The following is a 23,209-nucleotide window of genomic DNA, read 5'->3' as shown; positions in this document are numbered from 1 at the left end:
CACAATTTATTAGCTGAGGACCATGCGACCTCTTTCAGCATAACTTAATTCTCATAAAGGGAATCTTTTTCTGATGCATATAATGTGTTTACTATAGGCTTTAAGAAATACAAATTGTCAAGCAAAATGAATGCGAAGGAATCTGTACTTTATTGCCAAATAACACTGTACTGATTCATAATAGAAATGGATTTTACCTGGCAGGATATTGTATTTTTTTCTGCATAATCAGAAAGCAGGTTTCCCATTAATAATAAACACTTTAATCATAAGGTACAGACTAGATCATCTGGGTCACCCTGGCTCACCTCCTAATACAGGATATGCATTGATTGTGTCAGAGCAGAAAGCTGTTGTTCACTTTTCAGAGCCCGCGGTGGAATACACATCCAGAAAATCCCTCCCCGTTTCTCTCATTCTACAACATATTATAGATAAGAAAAGGGAAAACTTTCCCCAAAAGAGTCTTTTGGAAGATTCACAGAGTAAATGGGAACATGAGTGCATAATGAAGGATACCAAGTCTTTAATGTGATGCTGCTTTGATGAAATAACCTCACTGATATAAGGGTCCATCTAAAAACACCCAAAAGCCTTTGGTAAAACATAAGACCAACGTTAATGCTAGTAGGGCAGTGTTTGCCTGCCAGGGCCTATCCGTGTACAACCAGCTCCTTACACTGCTTCATCTTGTTTGTGATACAGGGTCACACAAATATGCCAAGTGTACGCCTTGTAAGTCAGGTCTAAAACAAATATCAAAAAACTGCTACAGTATTTTCAAGTGAGTCATGAATAAATTAATGCAGAATGTTTTTCAACCTCTCAGGAAAAAGAACTTCAGAAGAGAAAGTCTGAAGCGAAGTTGATGCTAGCTCCTCTGAAGGTACTGTATTTTCCTGAAAGCTGAAGCAGGACCTACCCTTTGCTTACAGGCTTCTGTGCATGTGCCTGCCTTCTGCCGCTGCCCCTGACTTAGCTGTTTGCTACCGGGCTTTAAGCAAGGGCTCGCTGACATTATTGCCATGGGTACTCTTTGGCCTGTCAAAAGTGGGACCTCACACATGGAAAGGGAATGTCTCTATCCATTTTATCCAGTTTAGCACGTATTGCTGTTGCAAGGTGCAGAGGCACCTAATGGCCTAGAAACATAGGAACGCAATCTATAGCTTTGGTTCAAAACGTGAAATTACATCAGACACAAAATGTAATCTTGCAGTCTCAATGGGGAGTGAAATCAATGTATGTGTGTTCATACCACATAGGCTAAGCTGGCTTGCCTTACCCGAAAGTGCCAGGAAAGGAACAGCTTCATTATGAGGATGCATGGTGAATTTCACAGGCGAGGAATTGTTAACTCTGCATTTGATGAAGGGGTGAAAAACTTGGTGAATGACCTGGTCCTGGCAGAGTACACAGTCACTTTTACACCAATGTGTGATCAAAAGGTAAGTGTTTGTACTTCCTTGTAGGATCCTCCCATTTCCCCTACTGTATTGTCAGTGATTTATTTATTTTAAAGTGTTTAGTGAGACCCAAAGTGTAGTTATAAAATATATTTCAGCACTTAATATAAATATTGCTTCAGACAAGTCAGTGGAGTTGGCTGTTTTACTGCTGTTTTGGTCAGGGTTTAAATCTTTTTGAGCTTATCACAAAATACGTCAGTTCTCCATGCAAAAAACACTTCCCTGATATTTTGACAAAGTATCCTAGTGGATAATGCAGCACATATTATTCAATTTCACTTTAAATATGAATTTTGCATTTTCTTCCTGCACAATGCATCATCTCGGATTTCTGAAGACATCAGAAACAAAAGGTCTGCAATGAATCATTTCAAGATTTAAGTCAACTCAGTAGACATTTGTACTCAAAAGGGAGTTAGTTACTTGTGTTTTGCTGGCAAGATGAAAGTGATTCCAGCAGGATACACTCTGCTTTGCACCTGGTTCTGTTGAACATTATCATTAATAGCTTGGATGCTGGGAATATACTTTGTATTTTGGGAGTGGCACCTACTTGAAGACATTCTTAAGGACAGGAATCTGAATCTGGCAGCCTGAAGAAACAGGAATTCCCTTACAGTACTTCAGTAACCTTCAAACAAGCTCCTTTTTTCCCTTTGATTTTCTCTCTCTTATTATTTTAAACAAAACCTGTAAAAAAGCCTAAACAATATTTGGTAATGTTTGTGTCCAGTATAGTCAAGTAGAATCTTGCTAGTTAAAAGGGCAGGGTGGGATATTTTGTGTTACACATTTGTAAAACATTGGGAAAGCAGCTGCCTACCACAGCAGGACACAGAACATGGGTTCATACTGTTTTGTACTTCAGCTAACGCAATGCACTGCAAAATGGGTACATAAAAATAATTTACTTTTTAATAACACTGACATCTGTTTTTCATCAGCAGAAGTAAAGATGCTCACAATGAGCATATAGTATACTAAAGCCACAGGATTATTTTTCTGATTATTTTACATTTTTACACACAGAGCGGTATTCTGTATCACTCTGAAGAAGCTTATTCTTCTAGTGTTATTAAGTGTTGCAAGCTGTCACTCAGCCATATTTGTTTCTGTGGCAAAAAGTAATTTAACTGCATGTTAAGGAAAAGGTAGATTGGTTGCTGGTTGCAGGACAGGACAGGATTCCATGTCTGGCTATGTCTCCTTTGAGTATGTCAAGTCTGGGTCCACCACTGTCTCGCTCAAGCTCACACTGAGAACGGATGTTTTATGTGACAGTAGTTAGTAACTCATCTGTCAGAAGGGAGGTAATACTTCACTGCCTTCAGACATTTGCTCAGACATTGTTGTGATAAATGAGCATTAGTGTAAAGCTTCCCAACACAATAAATACCAAAATACTGTGCACGCTCACACTGTCTTCCTGAATGTCTAATTATCACAAAATTTAGCAGCTCCAACAGGAGAGAATTAGATTGAAACTATATTCTAATGGCCAGTGAGTTCATTTGCAGCATAGGAGCCCCATATTCAATTCCCTGCTTCGATAGATATTTAGCTATTCATACTAAGTGGAGCACAAACCCCTTCCCACAGTAACAAGCACTGTCGTGGCCAGAGGTCTGTCTCAGGCTCAGGCACACTGGGATTCAAGCCTGGTTTTTTTGATCATGCAGAGAATTGACTGGCTCTTGGTGGGCACCTTGACACTGATCTTTGGACCATTCTGGTCTGTGATAAGTACTGTGATAAGTAATTCCATGTGTAACAGGGGAAACCTTTCCTGATCTGTATGTTCCTGTGAAAAACTTAGGTTTCTGTGGATCAATTTTCCAATGGAAAACAATTCAGTGAGAAAATGTCCATGTGTCACTACTCCTAATTTAATAAATAATGGTTACAATCAAAAAGAAGAGAGACCGTTTCATATTCATGTGATACATTCCTTTGGTTTTAAAAATCTTGTACTGAATTCTGTAGACATATGTTAAACTGAACTGACTTTTCATCTTTGAGGATTCTTTTTTTTGCATTTCAACTCTTATTCTCACTGCAATTCACATCTAAGATTCCAGGGCTATGCCCAGCTTTTACTTACATAAAACTCCTTTGAAAGCTCATTCCTTTCCTTCCTTTTAGATTTTCGCTTCTAAATAATTCCTAACATTTGAACGCTTCTAGAGAAAACCTGGTGGATTGATGGTTTTTTTTCTTTTTTTCCTTCTTAAATTAAAGATTGGCAATTGGCTTTATTCATTTCTGGACCCAGTGAGAAATGGAAGCCTATCACACATTGGCAGCAGACCTGCCTGCTTTGGCTTACAGATGTATTTCAACCGAAAGTTTGCAGTGATGCATGAAGGGCTGATCCAGAGCCCTTTGAAGGGAAAAGGGGTTCTGTATTCAGTTCAATGCCTGGCCTTTTGTAGTTTAGGAAAAAACTTTGTGTCTGGTTCTCCAAAGAAAATATGTTTTAAAATTCTTTTAAGAACTCTTTTTTTGTCATGTCTACATGGAATTATATGTAGATTGGATAGATCTGCCCTAGCTGTGTGCTAGGAAGCTCTGTCTTCAGTGGAGGGCTTATAGGCATCAACAAGTTACTCATGCTTAAAGACAAAAGTGAACTTCAGTTCTTTGCTTATTCAGGACACAACGGATGGTTGGTCATTCCCTTCCGTTTGCCAGAAGTATGTTCTTCCTAATGCTATTCCCAATTAAAATACTAAATCACGAAGACAGTGTGATGCTAAACCAATCATCTTTGGAGCTTCTCTTCAGACTTCACTTTCAGCATTCGAGACTCTGTTTTCAGACATGATAAATCACTGTTGTCCCAATGGCTTTATTTTGCTGATTTGCACTAACTCAAGACTTCAAATCAGTTCAGTTTAGCAGAGCAGCACGCATTTTAAGTTTTGTCATTCTTGATTATGTTCACAGCCCAGTGTTACATTCAAATGTTTTTGAGTGAGAAATAAAATTTGCTTGAATCATGTAGTATATCATGATTTTGTTCCAGCAGCGTACTTTTCACTGAGGCCAGATATACACTGGAGTAATATGTTTAGAAAAGAAAGTAAATTCCTCACCATAAAACTGTACACCACGAAGCTCTTTATTTGTAATTTAGTTTGAGTAATTTAGTGCAATTTAGTTTAGTTTTACTTTACTTTATCATAATAAACATATACAATTGCACAGAAGTGGGTTTATTTAAATTCTTTTTCATCCAGAGAAAACACCTATGTCACTGGAGTGAAAGTAAAAATTGTGTGCAGGGTAGTGAAGAAAAACTGCCTCTCAGTTTTGAAAAGAATAGCGTTTTGGGGAGCCAGAAGGATGACAGAGTGTCTAATATGGACTTGGAATTTTTGAAGGCACAAAGAAGTTAATTTCTAAGCCTTTGTGATATATTTTCCTTTTAAAAGACCTAAACTGAGAAACCATTGGAGTCCCTTGTAGTGGAGCGATAATAAATTTGGGCAACTGAAATAATTAAACCCTTGTCTCATTTTATGTTTGGAAAATGAAAAGCATGTGTCTGAAGAGGACACAGCCCATGGACAAGGGCTGCCTCCAGTGGGTGCATGGGGCACTCGGCACAGTGCCATAGCTGGGATTCACATGCCCTATGTCAGACGCAGAATATGTGGCCATTTTTGGCCTTTTGTCATGTCCCATTTTAATCATCTTCTTTTAAACGTTGGGTTTTTTAATTGGAAAGGCCTTGGCCTCATCCTCCTTTTCTTGCTGTTGTAGAATTAATTCATGGACTTTATTAACCGTTATTGTTTTTCTGCCTTTCCCAGTGGAAAGGACACAGGACAGCATTCATCAACTGATGCTAGACATTCATGTTCACTAAACAGCTAACAAAAAGGACTGGGACTGGGCTTTGCAACAGCTACTTTACTTGGGTGGGTAAGAGTGGGAAGCAAGAGAAAATGCTCCAGATAACTAATAGGAAATGTGAAAGAGGAGGCTCCACTTTTTTCTGAATTTAGGTGTCTACTTGCAGTTTAAGAAACAGGCTTTACCCAGTTTGACTAGCTTGCACATGAAGCTATGTCCATGCTGCTTTTGATATGTTAGAGAACCACAGAGAGGAGCAAGTGAGCTTGGCTTGCCTTTCACATAGGCTCATCCTAGCCAGTGCCGCTGTGCAGTGTTTTGGAGCCTTTTCTCTCTCTTTTGGGTTGTGCGTGGAGAAACAGGAGTATGTTCAACTCTTTCCCTCAAACGACTGAGCCAACAGCCTCTATCCAGATGACTGATGGCTGTAATGGATAATGCTGCTGTACTCATTCACTTCAATTGCTCTCACGCTGGAAGGCTTTGACCTGATGATATATTTTATATATTCTTTCCATAGTGGATCTGAAACCATTGTGGCTATTTGCCCTCATTTCTCAGGGCTGAGAGGGAATTTGTGCAAGGAATATAGGGATAAATGGTAGTGCTTTTTATTGCTTTTCATGGAGTCATCTTAAACCTTATGGATGGAAAGCTCCAGGCAAAGAATGTGTCCAGTGTACTGAATTATTTGTTTTACAGAATAGGGAATAAATGTGCAGAACAGTGTAGCTTAATCCTCCTTTGTATCAGGGGATTTCATGTGAGATACTTTTTGGTAGAACAATGCTTTTTCTTTTTTTCTATTTCTACTCATTTCTTTGCAAGAAACCACTTACTGCTTTCCTGTGAATCATATTTGAAGGAAACAGGCCTGAAATAACATTCTCTGATGCTCTCCTTAAATTGATTTGTGCATGGCTGGTGAGATCAGAAGCTTTTCCGACACTGAGGGTGAGATACATTTCATGGTAGTTTATCTATTTCTTTTCATACTTAGTAGAGAGAAAGAGGTACTTACAATGAGCTATCCTGCCCATTTTACATATCTGCTTTAGATAATGTGGGAAGAATCATATAAGTTGGATTTCATTGGTTGTGAAGGGGGCCAGGAGGAGATATGCTTCGGTCAGATGAGTCCCACCCTCAGAGGGGAGAACGAATTTAACTTTGGGCTTTCGGTCTTTTGGGGACAATGCTGATCAAGACCAAGGGACCTTTCAAGACAAAGTTTTTTACAGGAAGAAGCTTCTTTTTCTGACATTACAGAAAATGTGACTTGGATCATTGGAATTCCAAGGGGATGATAGAGAGGAGATGGTGGTTCTTATTTAGTAATTTTTTTAAAGAAGGGTAAAATCCATTGCTGAAAGATATGTTATTTTTGTCCTTCAGAAAGATTGATAAAAATACTGTGTCATGGTTAAACCCCAGCCAGCAACTAAGCACCATGGAGAAGCTCACTCCCTCCTCCCCCCTCCCAGTGGGATAGGGAGGAAAATCAGAAAAAAAAAGTAAAAGTCATGAGTTGAGATAAGAACAGTTTAATAACTAAAACAAAATAAAGTATAATAATAGCAATAATAATAATAAAATATAATAACATTAATAATAATTGCAATGAAAAGGAATATAACAAAGAGAGAAATTAGATCCAAGAATAGACAAGTGATGCACAATGCAGTTGCTCACTGTCTGCTGACCGATGCCTGAGCAGCAATCCGCCCCTCCCAGCCAGCTTCCCCCCAGTTTATATACTGAGCGTGACGTTCTATGGTATGGAATACGCCTTTGGCTAGTTCGGGTCAGCTGTCCTGGCCGTGCTCCCTCCCAGCTTCTTGTGCACCTGCTTGCTGGCAGAGCATGGGAAACTGAAAAATCCTTAACTTAGGATAAGCACTACTTAGCAACAATTGAAACTTCAGCGTGTTATCAACATTATTCTCACACTAAATCCAAAAAACACTGTACCAGCTACTAGGAAGAAAATTAACTCTATCCCAGCCAAAACCAGCACAACTGAAGGGTATAAAATACAGATTAAAAATAGTTACGGGCAGCGTGGCCTTTCCAGTGAAATAACTGATAAAGCTGTTCAGTAATTATGTAAATAGCTGTTTGTGTGGAAGGTATCTCAAGAATTTGTGATGGCTGAGGAGATGGTACATACTCAAGGTTAGTGTCATTTTAAAGTAAAATTGGGTTTGATTGACAAAGATTTAGATCCGTTTCCTGACTGCGTACATAACACAGACATTTTAGCGGTGTTTTTTGCTCTAATTCATGGGCAACAGCGTGCATTTGTCTAGAACAGAAAATGCAAGTAACAGCCATGATTAAAAAAAGAAAAGCTTTAAAACTAACCTTCCTTTATTTTCTGATATATGTTAGAATTTAGATTAAGATAAAATGTGCAATTAAAAATATCCAGATGAATTAAAACATTTTATTCTTATCTCTGACACCACTGTCTTTTTAGTTTTGTAATGTTAGGGGAAAGTGATGGGTTTTGTTTTTAATGTCAATCCTTTCTAGAACCTGGCATTATGCAAGTTTACACTTCTTTTAAGTTTGGTGGAATATCACAGTATTTTCATTTCTTCCTAGGTGGAGTAGTTTGTGGAAACTTGAGAGGAAAGCAAAAACTATCAAAGAAAAACAGAATCAATATTGTAAAAAAAACCAACAAAAACCCGAACAAACTTAATGTCTGGGCATTTAGACAAAATGCAGAATTTTTGCTTAGATACATCCATAGAGCTATAGAAAATATGATCTTTAGTGTTTCACAGAGTCTTATGAAACACTGAAGATGAGCCTTTTTGAGAGAATCGTACCAACTTTCAAATACAACGCAGACCATATGGTGAAAACTTTGTCAGTGTAGTAGCAGCTTCACTCATCAGGGTTTGCTTTAACCCACCTTTCTAATGAGTTTCACTACTTTGTCTGCAGCAGAATTTGGTAATCCCAAGAGGCAAAAGAGTTTGTGCATTGAACAGTTGAAGGAAAGGAAGGACCCTGCAAGGAGGTTATTTTTCTAGAAATGAAATGTGCCAGTGCCAAGCTTTGACTTGGTGCTGTGTTTTTTCTGGTATGAGCCAGCTCTCCTGCCTATGAGGGTGACAGTGATTTGCCTTTGCATGGGTCATTGCGCTCCAGAACTTGTTCTGCTCCTGCTGACTCTCATCTATCACCAGGGATGCCTCTAACTGTGCTTCCTGTAGTGAGGAAACTCTCATCAAATCATTTTAGATCCAGTCTCTTCATGCCTCAAAACATTTCAGGGCTGCCCTTTGTAACCCCTCCATCGCTTTCAGCCAGCCAGCATTTTTTATGAGTGCTGGGGAGAGATACTGCACTCATAACCTTGGTTAGAAACCAAGGACTTCTGAAGCTGCCTTTGGCTTCTGTGTTTATAGGGGAACATCCAAATGTATGGCTTTCACTTTCCAACTGATCTATGCCTGTGATGCTAGGATATGATGGGGTATTCATGCTGCCCTACCTAAATAAATGCTGTGTCCAGATAGTGTCACAGACTCCCTCTGTAATCAGTGTAGAGAAAGTAAGTCTTTTAGGGAAGAGCAGCAATCTAAATTATGTGCCCAAAGTTGGTCAATATGACTGGTCCTTCAGTTCCTGGATGTCACCGCCTTGTTCCCTGGCCTGTTGTTCAGCCTAAAGTAAATGACCCAGGTGGTAGCTCCTCCTGGGGAGTGTCTCAGCTGGCCAAACATGCTTGTGTTTGGCACTATAACGGGACCAATGGCCAGAATTCGGCAGCATTGGCTCCCTCCTCTCATGGTGGGGAGCCAAGAACAGAAGGTGAAATGGGATCAAAGGCAGGGTTCATTGCTTGCGTTTACCACTCATGTTTTCTTATGCAGTGTATCCTGGGGAAGGGTCTGTCCTGCAGCACAGCAGGTCTAGAGATGGACAGGCACAGCCCACCCTCCTGCCCTACGAGTGGAATACCAGTGTGCTGGTGTACTTAAGAATCATAAGACACATGCTTCAGGGAGCCCATGAGCTTTGAGGGTCACTTTGCAAACAGAAGATGACAGCAATGAGCTTTTTCATATCTGGCTAGCTTGTACACATCAACATCTGGGGTTCAGTGTCACTTCAAAAGCTATGGGACAGTACAGCCCCACTGATACCCATGTGCTTTAACACTGGCATCAGAGCTGCTCTTGAACTGCTTGCAAGCAGCATGTTTCTCCTAAAGCACCACAGTGATCACTCCTGCAAGACAGTGAAACTTCTCTTGGCAATGGCAACAGCTTACACACCGTATATTCTTCTTCATGCCATAATAGAATTATATTTTAATGCATGAGCTTGCCAATAAATGCTCATCTTTTTGGGGGGACACTCCAGAGCAAACTTACACCACTATGGCATTTCAGAGTCCTTTGATTTTGGGGTTTTTTTTAATGGACACAAGTGATGTAGCTAACACTCCTTAAAGATGTACAGACCAAACCCAATATATTATTTTAAGTAAAATGTGTTTTATATTAAGTAACCATTCCTGACCTCGCATATTTATAGTATCTGCATTTCTGGAGCTTTTGCAAGAGGGCTAATGGCAATGAGGTGATAACTTGTAATTAGATGTATTAATTCTGGAAATAAATAAATAACTCTTCTTAAAAACCCAAAGGCTGAAACTGTCGTTAACAATCTTAAATTTGTTTTTCTGTGCAATTGCAAGAAAAAATGTAACATTGATCCCGTAGCTTTAATAAATTTGTATTTGGATGATAAAATGCTACTGCTCTGTGATAGTCATTTATGTTCAGGGAGATCTTTTCCTGCTTGCAACTGTTATGAAAAGGTGCATAATTAAACAACTGCTGTTTCTCTCTAAATTTGGCTTCAGTTCAGTGAAGGTATTCAAGAAGGATAATGTTTGTTGTGGTGTTCAAGTTGATGTGGAGGTGAAATAAGATCAACTGAATTAATATTATTTTGATTCAGAATAGGAGGGTCTGCATAAGAGTTCATGCAGTTGAACTAATACACTTTTGAAGTCCATTCAGCTTAACTTTCTTGAGCATTCATAGGTAGACAAACCTGAATTTGTTGTGTAGTGTGGAGTGAGAGAATATGTGTGTGAAAGAATCATGTTGGAAATTTTGAGATTCTTCAAGAGGAGACCTAACATAGGTAATTTTTAAAAATGGTATTTTTTTTCTACTTTTTATACTTAATATCCAGATGCAAATTTTGGCTGTAGTTAAAGCTTGAGATTTTTTTTGTTTCAGGAAAGAGTTGATGAATACAGGATTCTTTTTTAGCCAGATGCAGGAATACTTCACATTTAAAATAACTGGTATATTATCTTTTTTCTTATTTTGGTGAATGTAGTTTATTTATATTTAATTTCTGTGAACATTTATCGTAATGAATTCATCCAAGTGACTTCCACTAATCCAAAATAAACAGCATAGGAAAACTTGATCTAGCTTGAATGTCTTAAAATGGTATTTTCTCTTGCAGATGCTGCCTTCTTCCACAGATATTTCACAGGCCAATGGACAGCCAGAGGATCATGAGATATATGTCAAAGTGAATGGGATGACTGAGTCAATACCTGCAAACTCTCAGCAAAAGGTGGATAGCATCCACAGTTCTCACATCACTCCAAATGCGTTTGCTGGTTCTCCTGTAAAATTAACAGGCCCGGAGAGGATCATAGCCTTGCATCGAGAACTAAGACAAAACCATTTTAAAAATCGCCAGGTCAGTAAAAATTTTCTCGGTTTTAGTTTAGTGATCTGTTATTCTTGGCAGTCATTTTATAGATCACATAGATATTTGAATGATTGTTTCCAGAGATGCACAGTTGATTGTTAGTTTAAACAAGCTGAGGATAATAAATGCTTAATGTTTTTCATTATGCATTTTCTTCCCAATTGTTTAGGAATGGCTTGAGGCTTGTAAAAATAATTTAAAGGTTTTGTTTTCATCATGGTGTACTCTCTGGTAAGACCATCTTTGAAAATTGTTGGATGTTTAAAAAAAAAAGTTGTTTTGTTGGTCTTGTCCTACCTTTTTTTTCTCCAATTCCTTTTTTTTTTTTTTTTTTGTGATCCAATTATTCCTGTGCCCTGAAGCTCTTTATAGTAATTTCCATTAACTGCAGGAATCCTGTTAAGAACAGAGCTGATCAATTGCAATTGCATTTGTGACAGTCTGCTGCTAAACTAAACACGCAGGAGATTTCACCCTCTCTGAGACAACGTAACCTCTCCATAATTGTATGGAAACAAAATTCAAGTATGCAATTACTGGAGCCAGTTAGCTAAAGTAGTGACAAATATTACTCTACTGAATTTCCTTTATAATCTTGGATTAAAATAAATGTAATAAAACAAATTAAAGCATAGTTTCTGCTTTTGGCATTAATAGATGAAAAAAATCATGCAAGATACTGAAATCTCCTTTTAGTTAAGAAATTTATTATACAATGAAATGGTGACTCAGAATTCTGACAACATGTTATTTAGTCCAGGGGATATATGTGACAGTTCAAATGCGGTTTCCCGGTCATTTTCTCTATCACAGTCACATATAAAAAAGATTAATGAAAATATTTCATAAAAGAAAATTATTATGAAAAGCAGAATGCAAGTAGCTCTTTGATTGACCTGGTCTTCGTAAAGTCAGGGATTATTTTTATATATATATCACATGAGCCTTAATTAAATCCCGATGAGAGCATGACACAGGCCTACTGTACAATTATATGGGAAGCTACAGCTGAAATCAGCCACAACACACAGAGTGGCCTGTTTCCGTATAACACAGACACACATTGGGACATCCAAGGTTATGTTTTCTGTTCTTCTTTCCTCCTCAGATACCTTCAGTTGTCTCCTCCAACTCAAATCCAAAGGCTGACTGCAACCTGCCGAAGATCCACGAGGAAGCCCCTTGGCCTCTGCTGTCAAAGATGAAGGATGCAGTGGTGCCTCCGGAGCGTAGTGCTTTCTGGGCCACGAAGGGGAGGGATCGGTTGTCGAAATGTGATGATGTATTTTGGGGTCAAATAGGAAATCAGCATGCAGGTGCTATTCCCCAGGGAATGAAACAGAAAAATGCCATTATGAATAAGGCATGGCTCTCTAGAGAAAAAACAGATGGCTCAACCTCAGCTACCACAGCAAAAAGCCATTTGTCAGACGTGTTGTCAGCAAGTAATAAAGGTCGAAATCCTGTGGGGAGAAATCAGCTGCACGGGAAAGAATAAAAACTGCAAAAATAAAACAAGGTAAAGCATCTGAGCAATGTGATTTTCGCATTGTTACAAAAGTACTAATCATTTTTTAAAACAAAGGTATTTTACTAGTTAGCATGGCCTAGCAACTAGTTTGAGTTGACTGGAAAATTTACATGAAAAAGAGCTGTAATACTTTTTATGATCAAAATTTCTTAGAACATTTGACGTCACTGAAACCTATGGATTTTTCAGTAGCCGGGCTGCCTCCCCATTTTTTTTCACAACTTGTTTATGATTTGCTTTTCTTTTAACTGAGACTGTGAAACAATCTGTTAAATCACTTTTATGTATAACCCATTTCTTCAGTGTGCAGCGGCAAGTTCTGAAAGAATGTCTGCCTTACATGACTGTTTCCTCTGGAACTTAAGTAAATGTGGTGTCATGGACTTCCTAGAAACCCATTTTACAGAAATTGGGGGTACTTTTGCTGTTAGTGTTTCTTTAGTGTCCTGGGATTATTTTTTTTTAGTTCTATCATTTTTTTTAATAAGTTGACCTACAGCAGGATACTCAATGTATTCCTGCAGGTGGTAGTATCTGTAAAATAGCCTCCTTCAACTGTTACTTTTAAGTAACAAATTGCAGCTTAATTTGAGTAGTTTTACTCCACATGTTCCCGACCACTTTCCTTAGGTGACCACTTGGGCATCATCAGTACAGTAAGATCTGCATTCAAGGGATGGATGATTCAGACGTCACCCTGTGCTGCCAAACCCCTACACCTACAATAGGGAGAAGTGGATGCGGTGCCAGGCCACCTGCGCTAGCACAGCTGTGACAGTGCTTCCTTGTAGTCTGGCTCAGAAATAGTTGGGGTCTGGGCTGCAGGAACCATTGATGGATCCTGGTTATGGGAGGGAGGAGGGAAAAGTGTGTCTGTGCAGGTGCATGTGTGCACTAATGCCGATTGACTCTGGACGGTTTAACTGAGCGTGGTTGTGAATTCCCCAAAACGCTGATTTGTATGGGCATCCCACCAGAGTTAATACTTTTGGAAAACCTCCATTATTCACATCTCCCAGCTATCTTTATTTGTAATCACTTTTATTAGAAGAAGGGCATTTTTAACACACAGTAATACGTGGCACTGTTCCTGTGCTTTTCCTCTGCCTCCACTGATTACCCCAGTTGGTCCACAGTATGTTACTACTTTGTTTGACGCTACTTTTCAGCAGCCAGAAACAAAATGACTGGTTTTGAAGAAATATTAATGCACACACTCACACTTTATTGTGGGAAAAAAATCTTGATTTGCTCAGTAAGACAGCAGTGCAATTGCTTACAGCAGTAACTGAATTGGTCTTTGTCCAACATATCTTTAGAAAATACACACCAGATGCCAAGGGAAATAGCCTCTGGAAGAGATGTCTTGGAGCGCTGTCTAAGCAGAGGAGACACCAATGAGGTTCCAAAATCTGGGCTTCTGCTTTCATGTGTCTTTCTCTTCTTCCTAATGCCCGGCCAGCACTTCTGAAGACAGATCTACCTGATATCCAGCCACCAGCTGCCTTGTCAAATGTTAAGATATTTTGACGTGCAAAACAACATGTAAATATTTAACATGGTAACATTTATATTGCTAAAATTATGCTTTAAGAATTAGCACTTGTGAGAACTTTTTTTGAGCTTTATCTTGCTGACAGTAAAATACAGGGCCTGGTAGTTCAGGCTGGAGATCAGATCATAATGCATGACGTGTGCTAATAATAAGGGTATTAATAATAATACCCTGTGATAATAAAATAATAAGTCTTTGTTATCCTAGTGTATCTATCTACTTTGTGATTGGGACCATAGTAACTTACCAAGAAATTAAGCCTTTCTCAGTCCAGTCCCTTTCTATCAAAGACCGGTGTGGTTTATTTTAAACTATCAGGCTTCATTTTAAGCTAATTAGGTTATTTGGCCCCATTCTTCCTCCTGCTGGAATTAATAATTTTCTGAACAAGGGTTGCAGACACACACAGGTGTAGATGGGGGAGCAGACACTTGCAAGCATAGTACCTGCACTGAAGTACTGTAATGCAAAATGGACTCAAGCAATTCTTCAGGCAAATGGATTCTGTGCTGGCACTTTGTACCTTTGCTTCACAAGTCACAGATTTCAGTTAAAATCCTGTAGCCCCTTGTGTTTTTAATTTTTTGAAGAAGACATCCATTCTTCCTACTACAAAGCCTTGTTTAAATATGTGCAGATACCACAGTTATTATTTGGCCAGCTGTTTCAGCTGCTTTTCATTTCTCTTAAGTAAAAATGCAAGATTTTAGACACTACAGTAGAGGAATACTAACAAATTAAGAGCAATCCATTTGGAGTGTTGCGTGCAACAGCCTTAGAAAAGGTGGGCCAGCTAAAGGTTTTCTTTTTTGAACCTCTGTCCCACTCCATTTTTTTCCACTACTGAATGGGCAAATGAGAAGTGATAGTCAGATTATGCCAAATAATTATGCACTAATTGATGCACAAAAAGATTAGATGATGCATTGCACCATCAGACAAGGTCCTTCAAATTCCTTAAACACAGTCATTTATAGAAACCAGCTCCAAGATGTACAGTGGCAGGCCAGATGGTTTGTATATTGGTGTCCTGCCAAGCTGAGGTCCTTTGGGAGTCTGATCTTGCTGAGTGACTCATTCAGAATAATTAATATTGCCCCTTATTCTGTAAATGATTTGGTATTTTTTGAAATTGAGGGTGATCAGTAGCAATGTGCTTACAGAAAACATCTGAACAGTTGACTTGTGTTGAATCACCTGTGATCTGCTTTTTGTCATCCATGGACCCTCCCGAGTCAAATGGCGTTGTCTGTACTTGACTGGATGATCAGGAAACTGGGAGGGAAGCTGGACAACAATGTGCTTCCTACCAGCAGACACTCACTGAGCCTGCTTCCCATTCAGACTCTTCCACTTACAAATACCTTGTTTGAAACAGGACAGAAAACTATTTGCTAGGATCAATAGTTCACATCAAATGGGTGTTTACTAACATACTCAGGTAATATTTGCCCAGTTCTTTTTTTTTTCTAGACTTAAACTCCCCAGTACTAAAGTCAAAATATCTCATTTTAGCAGCAGTCATCTCTTTTCTCTCTAGTTTTAACAGAAGTATTACTTAGAAATAGAATATAAATGCAATACATGGAAGTAGGAACCTGAAATGGTGCATACTGCTTTTTAAAGGCCATGTGAAAGATAAACTTAAAAAGGAAACTTATGATGTACCTGAGGCTACAAATGCACTGTAGCCCCTTTGGGGGACAAATTGGAATCTGAAAATCAAAAACCACTGGAAGGGATAGCCATTCTTCTATGCCAGGTGTAAATAAAAAAGAAAAAAAAAAAAATCCATCACTTTATTCCAACACTGAACAAGCAGGTTTATGTAATCAAAGAAAACTAATAATTCTCCTGCACTGGTGCTTTATCTGTTTTGCTCTTCTCGGGTAGGAGAGGTCATAAACATAAAATGTAATGCCAGTTTTTATGTTCAGATGAAAAGAAACAAAACACCTGCAATGACAGATCATGCATATTTTAAGAAAGTTCTCTTTAGTCAATGCAGTTCTTGTATTAGACTACTCCTTCTATTCCTCTTATTTTTCAGGAAAATAGCATTCATAATATTTAAAAAAAAATAAGTTGCGCTGTATTTTGTCTACACTTACCTGTGCATGCAGTCTCACTTAACTACAAATAATTCATTATGCCAGTTTAAAAGATAAGGTCAGCTGCCAGTTAGATTTCAGGAACGTCTAAACCAGATATAGTTTAGACAGAATCAGTGGAAGGAACATGGCCTGCGTCCCTCTTTGAGAACTGGTCTGTTGGAGAAGGCCTGGAAGGCACTGGAAACTATGGATGACAAAACTCAGTGTCTTTAAAGTAAATGATGCCAATCTCCACTCTAGGTTCTCCTGGAGATTAAACATTTGTAGAAAATGCGGAGGGATTACTTTGGAAGCCTGCCACTCCCCATCTATTGCTTATCTTGTGCTATGAACAGCTTTTGTGCGGGTAGGAGATTTGGGGATCAGATCTGATGCTCAGCCCGTGGTAACTCAGTTCCATGCTCAGGACTGAGTATTTGTATGAGTCAGAACAAAACCAAGTTGCCCATGATTAAATTTTCTGTAGTCCTTAATAAGTCCTGATTACATTTTTTGGGTAGCAATTCTGATTTGCAAAAGCACTAATATCTTCTTAGTAAGTGGGATCAAGCCAATGGCGGACATTTGCCCTATAGCAGTTTAGCTCCCCGTTGTCTCTTTTGCTGCTGAAAAAGGGGAAGAAAAAAGATCAGTGGTTGTATAACATATTCTCAGTACATTTTTGTCTTGGTTTTATATGCATAAACTATTGAACTTTTACTGGGTAGGAGTTAGGCACCACTGGGAAAAATATCAAGCTCCCACAGTGGAAGCGAGACTGACTTGCACCCTTGTTAAATATCTCTTGAACTGTAGCCACTGTCATATTTGATGCAATATAACATATCTGCCTTTGGAAAGCTCAATGTAGTGTGGCAAGTTCTTGAGAAAAAAAGTTATGACTTGTGAAGTAAGCAGCTCTTAAAAAGAAGAGAAAAAATAAAAAGGAAGAAAAGAGCTAGAGGATCTTATTACAGATGATGGGTCAGGTTCATTAGGGTGCCAGAGCAGCTCGGTTTCAGTCTGGTGATCCCGAGCAGCTGTAAGCCTGGTTTCTCAGGCACTGAAACTGTGTTTATGTTCAAGCCATTAGCGAATCAGGTCAAATATCTAAGGGTGGAGAGAGAGTTCTTTTTTTGGTGGGTTACTGGGAACATTTAATGAACAATTACTCAGAAATTAAGATGTTATCTGTTCTGCCTAGTCACTGCATTTTTGGTCACAGTGTGAGAACAGGAAGCAGAGTAAAGGGGAATTTCGGTAAAGGATTCCTTGAGTTCGCTTGGGTTGGACTTGTATTAATTGTATTTGGACAAGAGTGAGAAGCTTTGCAGTGCCATGGCCTCAGCATATGGCTGTCTGGCAAAGCCTTCTTTAAGTGGGAAGCTTCTGGAGCACATTGTCGATTTTTGTAACGTGGCTCCGAGGCCAAAAGTCAGGAGCGATTCTTTCTCACCCTTAGTGAAAGCCGCAGCTAGAAAAGGAGGACATGGCCGTCTCTTATTGCCTTCCCTTGCCCCCACCATCTGCTGGGTGCTGCCTCTCTGCTTTCCCATCTGTGGGCGGGGGACTGTCTCTCAGCAGCCACATCTTTGTTTCCAGCTGGCTGCAGACAGTCCCTTCTGGTGAATGGGCTTTAAAATCTAAGGGTGAGGCTGCCTAGCCGGAGGGTACCGATGGTTTGTGCCTGTTTGTGCAGGGAGCTTTGCTTGGGGGGCACAAGGCTGTTCTTGTCTCTCAGGGGGGCTGATTTGTAGGGGAAACTGCACTCCATCATGTAGCTGCTGCGTGGATAGTGGGGGGGCTGGGGTCTGCTCATCTCTGCCACCCTTACAATTTTACATGCCTTTTCTGTGCTGGATATGATCACCAAGATGATGTGGCTTCTGAATGAACAGTTAATTAGAGACCTTTTGTGGATGATGGATCTTTTGCAAATGGCGGTTTATGGATGAGCAGGCAGGTTGTCTGATGTACATGAGCCGGGCAGAAATAAATAACAAATCTACTTTATATGGCTCCTATATGATCTGGATACCTCATCATTTTGCAAGGCAGAAGTATACTGTGTGTACCCTATAGCTGGTGAGCAGAAGTGTAGAGAAGCCGAGGTCCAACTAAAGAGCTTTAATTAAGAGCACACTGAGCGTTATCAACAGTATATTAAGACATTGTCTCATGGAGGACAATTCCTAAGTCTGAGCTGCAAGGTAGAGGTCTTGGTCATGTATTTTTTTATGATGGCTGCAGAGGTTTTCATCCCCTAATTTACCTCTCGTAGCTCATCATGGCCCCATTGCCTCCTGTCCACAAATAGAAATTGCTGTCTCCTCAAACCTGTCAGTGTGGCTGCTCAAGTGATAAATCCCTGAAATCATTTCTGTCAAAATGAACCTGCTAAAGAGCAGATGACCACAGAAGGAGCTCTGCAAAAAGTTCTGGTGTTGTGTGGCAGGTGGATGGCCCTGAGTGAGTGTTTGTTGTGGTTTAACCCCAGCTGGCAACTAAGCATCACACAGCCACTCGCTCACTCCCCTTCCCGCAATGGGATGGAGGAGGCAATCGGGAGAGTAAAAGTGAGAAAACTTGTGGGTTGAGATAAAGACAGTTTAATAGGACAGCAAAGGAAGAGAAAATAATAATAATAATGATAAAAGAATATACAAAACAAGGGATGCACAACCCAATTGCTTACCATCTGCTGACTGATGCACAGCCCATCCCCGAGCAGGGATCGCTGCCCCCAGCCAACTCCCCCTCAGTTTATGTACTGGGCATGACATCACATGGTATGGAATACCCCTTTGGCCAGTTTGGGTCAGCTGTCCTGGCTGTGTCCCCTCCCAACTTCTTGTGCCCCTCCAGCCTTCTCGCTGGCTGGGCATGAGAAGCTGAAAAATCCTTGACTTAATGTAAGCACTACTTAGCAACAATTAAAACATCAGTGTGTTACCAACATTATTCTCATACTAAATCCAAAACATGACACTATCCCAGCTACTAGGAAGAAAATTAACTCTATCCCAGCTGAAACCAGGACAGTGTTGGAGAGGGTATTGGGGACAAATAACTTCTTTAGGTATTTGAAACCTAAGAAACGAAGTTGCAACTGGTGTGGACAAGTATCCCAGTTTGTTAGGTGGTCTGAATTGGGTTCAGAACAGAAAGTACATTGTGTGATGATGCTTAGGAGAGCCAGAAAAAATCACTGGTTGTTATATCTGACATCTGCATCTTTCCAAGAACAGCACATTCCTGTAGTCCCCCTTTTAGATGTCTCTGTAAGACTGGGATTTGCACTGACTTTTGCATGTGGACAAACAATTGACTCAACATTTCCTGGCTCTTCTTGAGTGACATGACATCTTTACTAGGCTACAGAATTAAGCTCTTTATTGCTTACAGCTCAGCCAGCACTGCAGACCTTTACAGCAGTGACTGTCAGATGTCTGTCTCCCAGGCAGGGAATTTGTTATCATGTGTTTAGGAACTAAGCTTAATTCATGCTCTAGGGAGTGAGATTCCTTGGAACATGCATAAGTCTGAGTTAGTCTCCTGGGGTCCCTGACAGTCATGAAGAGAAATCAGCACTTGATCTAGAGGACAGGATTCATCTCATCGTAATGTAGGTCTAAAATAGGCAAGATGATCTGCACTCTAGAGGTGCCTTTTCAACTCACTGACTATAAAGATGAGTGGAGGGGGACTGCCTCAGATGTCAAGTCTACACTGCAGAAGAAAGAGAAGGTGATTCTCACCCAGATTAGTTTAGTAGTAAATGTGACCAAGGTCATATGGGACCTGGTTGTGGTGATCTGGTAGTGCCTAGCAGGACAAAGACTTGAAATCTTCCTCCTGTGTCCTAGATGACTGCTCTGAACACTGGACTAGCCTTCTCATAAGAGATAACGGGCATTAACACTTGGGAACCTCTCTTTTGTGTTGTTCTAGCGCTTTCTTGAAAGTTCTGCCTGAAGACATTTCCTTAACTATATAGTTTTGTCTTAATTTATAGTCACCAGCTCTGTTGGATTCACTGTAAGACGTTTAGGTACCAGTTTATAAATACATTAAATAGGAACTAAAATGTGTGTGTAGATCTGAAGCCTTGTTGACCTGACAAATTCTCCTGAGGCCCTAGGAGATCAGAGACAGCATTCATCAAATGAGGCATTGAGCATATGCTGGGTCTAGTCCTAAGACTCTGGAGCTTTTGCATAAAAATAAGCTGGATTCACTGTTCTTTATCTGTGAACTGTGCGCTCCTCTTTAGTTGTGCCTGCTTCCCTTTGAATAGTGTAAAATAGGACAATACAGAAGAGGGCAACAACTTATAAAATAGTGTTTTCAAACACATGGATTAAGCCTGAGCTGTGGAGAGTTTTCTTCAGTGGATTAGTACCTGCAGTGCTGCCATTCTCATAGGAAATCACGTAAGCACATGTGTTTCCTTTAGAGGGCTTCTGACCTCTTTTGTGTTCTTCTTCTTAATTTCTGTGTCCTAAGTAAGGTGATATTAAAACAAATCCTTGTTGGTGTGCTTCCTTGGGAGCTTTATAGACTGTAAAGATGGGAAGTAGTTTCTGCTGCTCCTCAATTAAGAGCAATCACTCAAATTCCTGCAAGTCTCTGGAAGATGATGTGTCTGCTAAGAATGAGCGCTGCCCTTTGCACTGGCAAACCGGATGCTGGGGAGAGAATAATGTGATTGTCAAGACACATCTTTCAGTTTAATAAAGCATTTTCAGAAGAAGGCTCTGCCTCAGTTTAATAATAGTCCTTGAAGTAAAAATTCTAAACTCTATCATGAAAATAAACACTCCTTTTCTATTTTGAAATAAACCTACTTTCTTCTGCAGTACTGGGGTACATTGTAAATTAAGCCTTTTATAGACAAATGGGATATGAATAGGGCAATTGCCTTAGCAGTATTATTAGGAGTAATAACTTCTGTTGTGGATAAGTCTGACCCTTTTTGAATGTAAAAACATTCGTATTTTATTTCCTAGCCTACCTTTTCCCTCAGAAGAGGTTGTCTTGTCTGTAAGACTTATTTGAAATGTCATGATATATGTCCTACTATGAATTACCACTTTTGAGCTCTCAGTTGAACAGAGGTTGTAGCAATATATTGTTTTGTGCATCTCAACTGGATACTCTGGAAGCTTAACATCGGGGGCTCCTTCCTGCTCCGGAATGATTATTTTGGGACTGATTACCAAGTCACAGTGTTGTACAAAATGTCTGATTCTGCTTGCCAATCTCCTCATTGATTATCAGTAGAAGGAACCGCATTTCTATCTGTGTGCTTTACATTGGGACCCTGATGCTTAGGGGTCTCGCCTCCCTTCTGTCCCTTGGCGGAGAGTTTATACTGCTCCCACAGTCCGTGTGCCCAGTGTGTTTTCCCTTGGCAGCAAAGTCATTACATCCCCAGCCATCACAAAGCTGACACCCATCCATCGACACTCAACGAGAATAAAACAACGGTCACACAGACGTCAGGCCCTGGGAGCTGCACTGCTGCCTTGTGCACGTGAAGCTGTGGGATCCTTGGTATTTTGGGATTGCTGCAGCTGAACTCTGTGTTATCTGTTAATGACCACACCATTAAAAAATCAACTTCTAATTTATTGCCTAATTTATAGGACCACCTGATAGACCTATGACACAAGCTGAACTCATGCTTAATGACTAGTGTGAAATAAAAGGTAGTGTTACATGGCCCAGTTAAATTAGATGCTCTTGATCTCATCCTGTCATTCAGCCACAGCTGTTAACAATTTTGTGTCCTCATACAAGACTGTACCTGTGCTGCTCTAGGTTCTCAGGCTAAAAGAAAATCATATTATAACAAAAAATATAGCCAGAGCATTTATAACTCAATAGGATAGGATATAAACATCCATAAACATAATCAGAGATTTATAGGAGGATATGCTTAAACTAATATGTTTTTTACCACATAAAATGTTATGGACATTTTTCAAAGTCAGAAGAAAGAATTGGGTATCTGGATGTCATTGCCTTTCCCTTTTAGTTGGTAATGAACTCCTCTTTTTTCTTTGAAAATGTCCCCTAAATTATTGAATTTGGTTATACACACCATATATAATCATACAGGGCTAAAGATGAGGATTCTTTGTGATTTTTAAATTTCATTTTTAATCAGTGCAAATTTCTAATTGAAATATTTACCCATGGGAGAGTACAAATAGAAGTAGCTGAAGAACCTCTACGTGTTTTCACTGGGACTTGATAACATTCACCTTCGTAAAAGCCGGCAAGCGATAGGACTGTTGAAAAGGCTTTTTGTCACCCTGGACATCAGAAAGCAGCTGCAGAGTTGACTGCTGCACTACAAGGACAGTATAATCTTCAGTCATGTGTTGGACTTAATGGGAATTAACAGATTCCAGAGATCTTAAATGAACTTCACATTAGGAAGGACACTTTTCTTCTCCCCCATTTGGTGTGACAAGATCAATATCTCATCAGGGAAACCTTCAATACAGAATGTTTTCAATGAGTATATGATAAATAATATTCTCTTGACTCCATTTGGGCTATAGGAAAAAGAGTTTTCCTGGTATAATGAGTCGAAAGTAGAACAAAAATCATTTGGGAATAAAATGTAGCTGTTTGATCCATTTGATAATTTCCATCTGGATGGCATTTGCTTCCCTCGGTAAAGGGAACAGGAGCTGTCTATTTCTAGACAATCTGTTCAGTTTCTTTCATGGAAAAGGACAGTTTAGCTATTCCTTCCATATGGGCATACATTACTACATCTAACAAACATGTTGTTCATCTTTCATTTTATTTAGACCCTCTAAGAAGTCTTAATTCCTGGGTGGGTTGGGATGGGCATTGAATAGCCTCTTTCCCCCCCTCCAGAAATCAATAAGGGAGGGGAAAGATCCCCATTATGCTGTATAGA

General features: G+C 39.6%; 1 protein-coding gene across 5 annotated transcripts in view; it reads left to right on the top strand.

The window, feature by feature from the left end:
• JAKMIP1 (janus kinase and microtubule interacting protein 1) overlaps positions 1 to 23,209 on the top strand; it is a 253,174-nt gene that overhangs the window by 194,447 nt on the left and 35,518 nt on the right. For all 5 annotated transcript variants that reach the window (XM_052780512.1, XM_052780511.1, XM_052780508.1 and 2 more), the window contains 4 exons: positions 830 to 886; positions 1,266 to 1,448; positions 10,836 to 11,078; positions 12,199 to 12,609. In XM_052780512.1, the coding sequence (XP_052636472.1) occupies positions 830 to 886; positions 1,266 to 1,448; positions 10,836 to 11,078; positions 12,199 to 12,588 (873 nt within the window). In that variant the 3' untranslated portion in view covers positions 12,589 to 12,609. The remainder of the gene's footprint in view (positions 1 to 829; positions 887 to 1,265; positions 1,449 to 10,835; positions 11,079 to 12,198; positions 12,610 to 23,209) is intronic.

Source organism: Harpia harpyja, chromosome 2 (genome assembly GCF_026419915.1).
Source record: "Harpia harpyja isolate bHarHar1 chromosome 2, bHarHar1 primary haplotype, whole genome shotgun sequence".
Classification (NCBI taxonomy): domain Eukaryota; kingdom Metazoa; phylum Chordata; class Aves; order Accipitriformes; family Accipitridae; genus Harpia; species Harpia harpyja.
This window is presented reverse-complemented; position numbering and strand designations above follow the sequence as displayed.